General features: G+C 42.1%; 1 protein-coding gene across 3 annotated transcripts in view; it reads left to right on the top strand.

The window, feature by feature from the left end:
- Positions 1–5231: 5231 nt before the first annotated feature.
- Positions 5232–10505, top strand: part of Plaa (phospholipase A2 activating protein) — a 62045-nt gene continuing 56771 nt past the window's right edge. The window contains exon 1 of one of the 3 annotated variants that reach the window (XM_008828950.2): positions 5232–5594. In XM_008828950.2, the coding sequence (XP_008827172.1) occupies positions 5446–5594 (149 nt within the window). In that variant the 5' untranslated portion in view covers positions 5232–5445. The remainder of the gene's footprint in view (positions 5595–10505) is intronic. The other 2 variants (XM_008828952.3, XM_008828951.3) reach the window with 2 other exon arrangements.

The raw sequence follows: 10505 nt of genomic DNA, 5'->3' as shown, positions 1-10505 counted from the left end.
TTGGTCTGAGACAGGATTGCCTTGTAGCCACAGCTGGTCTGGAACTCATTATGTAGACCAGGCTGGCCTCAATCTCACAGAGATCTGCCTGCTTCTGTCTCCTAAGTGCTGGGAGAGAAGGCATGTACCACCATGCCCAGCCTGATAATCATTTTTTTTGGGGGGGGTCTTTTTGAGACAGTGTCTTTCTGTAGCCCCAGCTGGCCTGGAACTCACTGTGTAGACCAGCCTGACCTTGAACTCATAGAGATACGCCTGCCTCTGCTTCCTGAGTGCTGGGATTAGAGGCGTGCACCACCATGCCTGGTTCTATTAACCATTTTCACGCACACACACACACACACACACACACACACACACACACAGATGAAGCTTCCATTGGACTTTCCATTTTCAACATTCCCTTTGAAGAAAGTTTCAGTCTCAAATTTTTAAGACCTGTGAATATAGAATTCCTACCATCTTACCTGAATGCATTAATGTTCTATTTCATATATGCAGATGGTTCCTAAGTGATAATGGTTCAAATTAGGAATTTTTGACTTTAAGATACTGTGAGAGTAATATGCATAAAGTAGAAAACATAGTCTAAATTTTACATATTGATCCAATTGCATTGAGTTGCTTGTTTTTGGATACAGTTAATAATTTGCATGAGATAGTCAACACTTTATTGTCAAATAGGCTTTGTGCCAGGTGCTTCTACCCAGCTGTAGGCTAATATAAATATTCTGAGTATATTTAAGGTGGGCTAGGCTAACTATGATGTTTGGTAGATTAGATATATTACATGCATATTTGAAAATTTTATTTTTACTATTATTGTTGTGTGTGCATGAGTGTGAGTGTGCACACTGTGGTATATATCCGGAGGCTGGAAGACAACTTTGTTTTCCCTTCTACCTTTATTTGTGTTCTGGGGATCAAACTTGCGTGGTCAGGCTTTCGAGATAAGCACCTTTCTTTACCTGCTGAGCCATCTTGCTGGCCCTTTAGATGATTTTTTTTAATTTAATTATTTTTATTACATGTGTATATGTTTTGCCTGTGTGTGTGTAAGTACATCCATGTTGTGTAATGCCTTTGAGGCCAGAAGAGGATGTCAGATCCTCTGGAACTGCAGTTACAGGTCATTGTCAGCCACCATGTCAGTGCTGAGAACCAAACCCAGTTCCTTTGCAAGAGCAGCCAGTGCCCTTAGTGACTGAGCTATCTTTTCAGTCCTCTTGGATGAATTTTTGACATAGATATTTGCAACTTGTCATAGAGTTATTGAAGTGTGGCTCCATTATATGTCAAGGAATATCCTAATTAAGGTTTTGACACTAGTAAAAAAAAAGGTTAGAACTCTTTGGGGCTCCCAAGCATGGAGTTTTAAATATGCTGAGCAATTAATCTAAAGAATAATAAAACGCCTAATTAAAACCACTTAATTAAGTCCATTTAAGGGATGGAGAGATGGCTCAGCAGTTAAGAACCCTGGTTGTTTTGCCGAAGACCCAGATTCGAATCCCAGCATCCACATGGCAGCTAACAACTGTCCGTAACTCCACTTCCAGCGGATCCAACAGCCTCTTCTGTTCTCTGTGGGCATTGCACGACATGGGTGCACTTACCTACATGCAGGCAGTACACTCATACACATAAAATAAAAATAATAAATAAAATATTTTTAAAAATTGAGTCCCTCTAACCTTCATTTTCAGCAAAGTTACTTTTCTACCTGACCAGATCAGCCAAGAAGGACACCAATTGCCTCAGTTTTCTGACTAAGCTTTCATTAACCAGAGAAGGCTAAACACATATTGCAGGAAGAAAGTCTGAAGTTCATCGTCAACTTGACTGGATAGAATTATGCCACGTACCACTGTCCTCTACGTTGGTTCCTTAGAGAATCATCCACAGACCACTGTTCACAGACCACTGTTTGTTCTTTGAGCAGAACAGACTTTGCCCCAGACACTGTATATTTTCCAAACGTACTGACTTTTCATAAAACTATTTTTAGCCACTTACAATTGCCCCTAACTCTGATTTGTCTCTCACTTATAGATACGAAGCAGGGATGGGAATATAATTTAGTGGTAGAATATGTGCTTAGTGTATACAAGGCCCTGAGCTCAACTCCTAGAACAAGAAGTAGACAATAATCCTATAAGCATGAGGTAAACCAGCATCTTTCATGTATGTCCAACATGTGGCCGATGAGCCACATGCATCCCAAGATGGTTATGAATATGGTCCAACACATTTGAAGATAAAATAAAAAATATTAGATACCCATGAATCATTTCAGGCTTGTGGGTGATTACACTATGTGATTACTTCCATGCATGTAATAAATCTATATACTTTTCCTCCTATTTAATGTTTTTGTCAGTTTATTCCAGCAAACATTAAGGGGTAAAGGGAATAATTATCATCGTACGCACACACAACAAATGTCATTATTAAGATTCTTTGATTGCCGTTGATTGCCGTGCATGGTGGCGCACACCTGTAGTCCCAGCACTTGGGAAGCAGAGGCAGGCAGATCTCTGTGAGTTCAAGGCCAGCCTGGTCTACATAGTGAGTTCCAGGACAGCTGGGGCTACAGGGAGACCCTGCTTCAAAAATACAAAAAAAAAAAAAATTCCTTGATTTAGTTTAACTTTGTTCTAAGTTAACAGCCTTGGGGCGTGCTGACATCAACTTTATTCCCATAGTCTTTACATTGGTTATTATATAATGAATTTAGGCGTTATTATTTATTTATTTATTTATATTTTGGTCTTTTTGAGACAGGGTCTTCCTGTAGCCCCAGCTGTCCTGGAACTCACTATGTAGGCTGGCCTTGAACTCATAGAGCTCTGCCTGCCTCTGCCTCCTAACCAGCTGAATTTAGGCTTTTAAAACCAATCCTACTGCAAGTGTCATGCTGAGAACAAAAACTGTACTGTGTACCTTTGTTTTCCTCTCTCTTTCTCTCTCTCTCTCTCCCCAGAAGATCAAACTCAGGATCCTATAAATATTATGAAAGTGCTCTACTCCTGAGCTATACCACTGGCCCGGATTTCATAAATATTTATGTCTGATAATGGATGCTCAACTATTTCATATATTGTCTTTGAAGCAACTATTGACACTGTGGATATTTCTCCTATATACCCTCAGGATATGGGAAAGAGAGTGTATGCAGGTGAACAGCTGGAAGAAATCACTAGTTCTAAGTCTTTGAATCTGTAACATGTAAAATATAATTAGTAAAATAGTCCTAAGAATTCAGTTTAGTGGACACAGGATTTAAGTTCGACTAGGTCTTAATCTAGTTATGTGATTTTAAAACAGTTCAATTATTAACCTTATAATTTTAATCACTGAATACTTTGGCAAACTCCCTTGCTGTTGAAACATTAACCAGTAGAGTTGACTCAAGCCCAGGGGTTCTGCCATTTTGGGCTCACGTAGGAGGCATTAGAGGAAAACTTTCACAATATGTTCTAGGAGCAAGACTCAGAAAAATATTTTTGATTGGTTAAAGCTTAAATTTTGGGTTACTGTTGAGTTGGGCTTCAGAATGAGTGCCATCTTAGTCTAATGGCCATCTTTTTTTTTTTTTTTTCTCAGTTTGTGAAATGGAGATTATACTATCTACCTTTTAGGGTTACTGTGAGGACCAAATGAGAGACTACATGAAATTTGTTTTGTAGGTCAACTACTGGGGAAAATATTCATTGGGGACCTATTATATAGGAGGCAGTAAATTTGATGGTTAAGATTTAAGATCAGGTTGCTGGAGAGACTGTTTTTGCAGAAGACCCAGGTTTGAATCCCAGCATCCATATGGCAGCTAACAATTGTCTGTAACTCCAGTTCCAGGGTATCTGACAGTCTCTTCTGTCTTCCTTGGGCATTGCACGACACGAGTGTACTTACCTACATGCGGGCAATACACTCATGCACATAAAATAAAAATAATAAAATATTTTTTTAAAAAAGGATTTAAGATCAAATTGAAAGTCTCATCAAACTCAAGTCTCAGTGGTGGCTCACACTTGTAGTTGCAACACTCGGAAGATTGAGGCAGGAAGATTGCTGTTAGTTCTAGGGAAGCCTTGACCACAGCATGAGGCTGTCTCCAAAAATAAACCAAGGCCAGTAAGATGGCTCAGTGAGTAAAGGTGCCTACCGGTAAGCCTGCCGATCTGAGTTAAATCCCCAGGACCCTTATGGTTGAAGGAGAGAACCAAGTTCTCTTGCAAGTTGTTCTTTTACCTTCGCATGTGTCATAGGGCGCGCGCGCGCGCACACACACACACACACACACACACACCACACACACACTAGATGCAATCAAATTTGAAAAGAAAAAACAAAATAAATTAAGGAATGAAATTTCCTGAGGGAAATTCAGTTTTGTAGAAAATATGTATACACAAATGTTACAATGAAGTAAACACTGTATTGGAGATAAATGAAATTGCATTGGTCCCACAGAGGAACTAGAAGGGTTCAAAAGATAAGTGCTATTTAAATATGTCAGATGGAGAAAGCAGCATTATATAGTTTTGTCTCTTGACATAGCTTTTTGTGGTTAGAATGGTCTAGAACTCATAATGAGCCAAACCTGGTTTCAAGCTATCGCTTTAGCCTCACATGGAATTACAGGGTTTTGCTTGTTTTAGGAGCACGGAAACTTCAACAACATGGTGTGTTAGGGGATGGTGAGAAATTCAACATGGCTGAGACAGGATTGGAAAAGAATGGATGTGGACCACCGTATTTATTTGCTAAGTATTACATTATGGGTAAAGATTGGGGTGGCTCCAAGTGAAGGCAAGCGATTTATGTTCCCACGTTGGCTTCGGACTATCTCATTTTATTGAAAAACTTTTTAAGTGTGAAAAACTCAAGCGACTCTGCGGAGACGTGGAGAAAACCGGGTACACTAGCCTAGAAGAAGGCAGACACCTAGCACCACTCAATCTCCCACAGATGCCCAGATTTAAAACATCCGGATTCAGCGCAAGGGAGGCGCAAGCCAGCGGCGCGCGGCACTGTGGGATTTGTAGTTCGGGCTTGCGCCTGCAACTCCTACGAAAGCTCGACTGTGTTCTGGAAAGAGCCGAATTCGGACGGGACGTGGGGCTCAGACGCCCTGGATGCGGGGCAGCGGGTCGCCGTCTCTTCCTCGGCTGGCGACCCAGTGTGCGAAGGGGACCGAGCCTCGGCCCCGTAGCCCGAGCAGCGACGCACACTCTGTGCGTCATGACGGGCTGAGGCGGATGATGAATTCCGGTGAGCCAGGGTTGCTGTGTCACTCAGCGCGGTCGGCGCGCCCCTTCCCCGCCGCCCTTCCGCTCCAGCTGTAGGCTCTTCCGGTCTCCCGCCGCCCCACACTTGCCGGCCGGGTGCTGAGGACGCCGCGCGCTGGGCCCGGGCTGGGGCTCCCGAGCGACGCTGGCCATGGCGAGCGGTGCCTCCAGGTACCGGCTGAGCTGCTCGCTCCTGGGCCACGAGCTGGACGTGAGGGGCCTGGTGTGCTGCATCTACCCGCCCGGGGCCTTTGTGTCGGTATCCCGGGATCGCACCACCCGCTTGTGGGCCCCGGACAGGTGAGCGCTGCGGGGCTGCAGGCTCGTGGGAGGAGCGACCCTTCTTCCCGTCTGTATACTTCTCCCTCTCTGCTGGCGTCTCCTCTGCTCGCGCCTCGCGGTGGATTCCAGAGCTCTGGCACCCTGGGCGAGCAGCCTGGCAGCCCAGGAAAATGGAGGTGGAGTGAGTGTGGGATTGGGGGCCCTGACTGCTTGTCCTGACGTGACCAGTAATCGGCCTTGGCCCTGGACGGGCATCGTGGCTATTAGGGGCTTCCGCTTTGGCAGAGTATCTCCCTCCCAGTGCGGGTAAAGGCGTCTGGCATGGCCCCGCGCTCTGCGCGCAGGAGCTGCTCAGTGGCCTTCCCCCACCTCGTTTGTGAAGACCCCAGTTCCCAGGTTACAGCATGGAGTCCTCTGGGGTTGTCTGGGGTCTGATTCTCCGAGGACGGGATAAAACCCTGCAAATGTTTATTGTATAGTAATGTGCTGTTTTCTTGAAGGAAAATAAATGAGCATTGCCTTCAAAACTCAAACCTGCAAGGTCCACCCTAACCCGCCCCCCCCCCCCAAAAAAAAGGTTAACCAAAAGATGAAAATTCAGTTCAGATCAAAATCAAGGGTTAAATCTTCGTTTCGGAAGAAATTTAAGACCTAATAAATGGTTTTCCGTTTTCATAAAAATGGAGGCTAGCTGTTGAGTGTCTTCTGCATTTTTATTCTGGGGAGAGTAAAACTGACAAGCTCTCTGCCTGTGGTGCTTCTTGTAGTCTCCCGGGCAGGTATGGATCAAGAAACAAACAGGTGATTACAGAAAATGGACCTGAAAGGAATTAGGTTAGGGGGACATTAAAGAAGTGAGCTTTGAGGGGTACACGTGTTTGATTTTTTTTTTTTTCTTAAGATGACAGCTAGATTAGGAGATGTATTGAGTTACTGTCGGAAGGATGGAGTGGTTTGAGGTGGAAGAGCTGGAATGGAAAGCGCTCTCTAGGCCCCTGGAGGAGCAAACGTGGAGGCCCTGCATTGAGAAAGGAAGGGAATCAGCTGTGACAGAAGGGGCAGGTCTTAAAGTCTGGCAGGTGCAGGGTCGTTGGGTTTGTAAGAAGAAACAAATAGTTTCAAGCAGGGAGTAGTATGGTTTGATTGGTAAGAAGTTTCTGGTGGAAAATAGATTTTAAAAAGGGGTGAATGTAGCATTATATGTATTGGATGGCTCTTGTAGTGCAGCCAACACATGATGGTAGGCCAGACTAGGGATATTACAGAGCAAACTCCTGTATTGAATTGGATGACATGGTTTCCCCAGTCTCTTCTAATTCTTAAGATTCTGGGATGTCCAAATCACTCACTAAAACTAATAGGTAACTTTTTATGCATCTGAATATAATTATTGATGATATTTTTGCCTTTAAAACTGACTCCTTGATCAAACTCAGTAAATAAACTTCAAAAAACATTGCAGTGTAGTGTATAGCTTGGTGCTTACTTTGTGTGAGGCATTGGATTTAATGCTCAGCAAATACATAAAATTAAGTCTAGTAAAAGCATTTCTAGAAGAAAAACATTACAGTAAGGAGCACCTATTCTAAAGGAGGTATTTTTCTTTTTTTTTTTTTTCTTTTTTTTTTTGATATTTTTGAGACAGGGTCTCCCTGTAGCCCCCAGCTGTCCTGGAACTCACTATGTAGACCAGGCTGGCCTTGAACTCACAGAGATCCGCCTGCCTCTGCCTCCAAAGCGCTGGGATTAAAGATATGCACCACCATGCCTGGCTAGGAGGCCTGTTTTAATAGTTGAATCTTGGCATTAAACTTCTGCATTCTGTAAAACTGTATACTAGGTTGACAAAGACTTAAATAACTAGTAGTTGTGTTTACCCATGGCTGAAGTGATCTGTTTGGAAACTGGTTCTTTTCATTCAAGTCATGTTTCTGCTCAAAATTTCATGTATTTTTCTTTTTTAGAATATTTAAAAAGCTTAAAAATATAATGTGTATGAGTGTATTGCCTGCATGTATGTACATACACCTGTGTTATGTAGTGCCCGAGGCCAGATCCCTTTATAGACTGTTAGCCACCATGTAGGTGCTGGGATTTGAACCCAGGTCCTCTGCAAGAACAGCCAGTGCTCTTAACTACTGAGCCATCTTTCCATATGTTTTTAATTAATTTTTAGATAATTTATTGAGAACTTCATACATGCATATAAGGCGTTTTGATCAAATCTATGCCCACTCTCTCCCCTCCGATTCCTCTCGTATCTCCCCATCACTTTTTTTCTGATAACTTCATATACTCTTTTTTCCTTTCTTTTTTTTTTTTTATGGGGCTTTTGGCTACTCTAACATTCCCCCTTCTGAAGAGGTAACCCTAAAATCTCTTAAAGATTAGTTAAAAGCTCCCAAATACTTTCAACATTTTTGGCTTTTGGAACGGAGTATATGTTGCTAAGAGGCCTAAGGACATTGTGAGTTTTAGCCAACAAACTGGCTACCTTTCTTTGGGGTCTTTTTACCCTAACTGCCTAGCCAATTCCTACCTCCTATTCTTATCACGCCATCCTCTGAAGAGGTTACCCAAATTGCTGCTAGGGAATCGGGATGCAGACTGCTCTGGCTTCATCCATGCTGAACAAGGATGCAGGGTGAGGCAATTGGGGTAGCACTTCAGTGGGTCTATCTAAAGCACTCCCAAATTGTATAACTCTAGGGAGAAAAGAAAGTTCTTAACTGGTGAATAGGGGACGTGAAGGAGAAGTAAAGCCAAGAGTAATTAGCATTACAAGTTCCAGACAGGGAGCTAGAAAAAAGTCAGAACAGAGCAATTTTCAAATGTTCATATGAGAGTCCATTGGAATTTATTGACAAGGGCTTCCAAAAGCATCCCTCTTTGGGTTCCTCATTTTTCTTTTGTCTGCCAAGGCTGGACTCGAGAGGGATGGATTTAGGATTTGCTTTCAGGTATTTTGATAGCTGTTGGAGTGGTTAGAATTAGTGTCAGTTCCCTCTCAAAGGCTTCTGGATAGGGGGAGAAAATTAATTTATCTATCATTTTAGAACAATAGCGGATTGTCTCCCTTAGCTACAGGTGGGCATTACAGTATTGCAGACCAAGATTTGAAATTTTATGTCTGAGCAGCACTTTCTGATTAGGAACAAAATCATCAATGAAAAATAATTGTCTAAATAACTTTTTATATAGACTTAAGCCTAATGTCTGGGAAGTGTAATCCCTTGAACTCTTAAAGAAATATACTGATGACTTTACTCTTTGGTTATATTTTCCTTTTGGATGTTTATGACCATACACTTGGCCCAAATAAGTTGATTTATTTTTACACTTAAGGTCATTTGAGGATCTGTTCCTTGGGATCACAAGGGCTTGGGAGAAGCTCCTGGCTCCTTTCTTTTACCAGTTCCATCTATGTGAAGATAAGTCAAAGGTCCTGCTTGACTCTGGTTGGCTTCACTTGGAAGCATGAACGAAATGTTTCCTCTGAGTTGATCCTCATCTTTGTAGACTGGACACTGGTTCAAGCCCACCTCGTGGGTCTCCATGGCCTCCCTGAACAAGATGTCACATGACTCCCAACATTTACAGGACATTTTGAGAGATGTTCCATAGTCCCCTGGAACTTGGCCGACCTTGGAGGGCAAGGGGCATAAACTGTCCTTTAAGTCCCTCTGACCACATTTGTATAGGCCTTAAAGTATGGCTGTTAAATATTCCATAAGATTAGTTGCACCAGTCTGGTACTTTTAATTATCATGTGCTATGTAGATAAGGCTTCAGTGAAAAAACAAATATTCTTAGATAAACCTTGACTGCATATATTTTATTCCTTAAACTAGTTGATTAAACTATGACCATAGACATTTTAAGATTATGTGTATATTACTTTTGTCTCATCCTTTATTTATCATAACAAACCTACACCACAGACCTTCATCACTTGCTTAGGATTTCTCACTTTAATATCCCCGTTCCCATATCCTTTTAATATCTTTTACATTCTCATTCTTTTTTTTTTTTAGTAATTATGAGACATAATAGCATAACAAACCTAAACAGACCTGTATCACTTCCTTAGGCTCTCTTATTTTTTCTGTCTTATTTTGGAAAATATCTCCATTTCCTATATCCTTTTAATATCTTTTACATTCTCATTTTCTTCTTCTTTTTTTTTTTTAATAATTATGAGACATTAACAAATACATTTTCCATCTGTTGTGAAACTTCTTTTCCTGGGGATGCTAAACAATGCCTATTCCCTTTTAAGGTTCTAGTGTCAAGCCAATGTTTGATTAAAGTTTTACTGGGGAAAAAATGAATTTATTGAGCTAACTTACCAGGTAACTGAGGGGTTGCTGAAGTGTATGTATGACCTGAGGGTATGCACACTGGAAAGACTTTACCCAGCATGAGTCATGCCTTCTATTTCTGGCCTTCCCCAAACTGTATACTTTAGCCCTCCCAAAATCCAGGACTACAGGCATGCACCACCACGCCTGGCTAAATCAATTTATTTTTACACTTAAGGTCATTTGAGGATCTGTTCTTCAGGGGTCACATGGGCTTGGGAGGAGCTCCTGGTTCCTTTCTTTTACCAGTTCCATCTATGTGAAGATAAGTCAAAGGTCCTGTTTGACCATGTCTGGCTTCACTTGGAAGCATGGATGAGATGTTTCCTCTGAGTTGACCCTCAAATATTAGGTTGTCAAATATCAGGTGGCTGAAATTGTGTGTACTTGGGTTTGGGTCTTCAATGATGTTCCATTGATCTATGTGTCTATTTTTGTGCCAGTACCATGCTGTTTTTATGACTATAGCTCTGTAGTATACTTTGAGATCTGGTATAGTAATCCCCCCAGTGTTGCTCTTTGTGCTCAGGATTGCTTTGGCTATCTGGGATCTTTTGTGCTTCCATAG

Source organism: Nannospalax galili, unplaced genomic scaffold (assembly GCF_000622305.1).
Source record: "Nannospalax galili isolate Female #2095 unplaced genomic scaffold, S.galili_v1.0 scaffold52, whole genome shotgun sequence".
NCBI classification, from domain to species: Eukaryota; Metazoa; Chordata; class Mammalia; order Rodentia; family Spalacidae; genus Nannospalax; species Nannospalax galili.
This window is presented reverse-complemented; position numbering and strand designations above follow the sequence as displayed.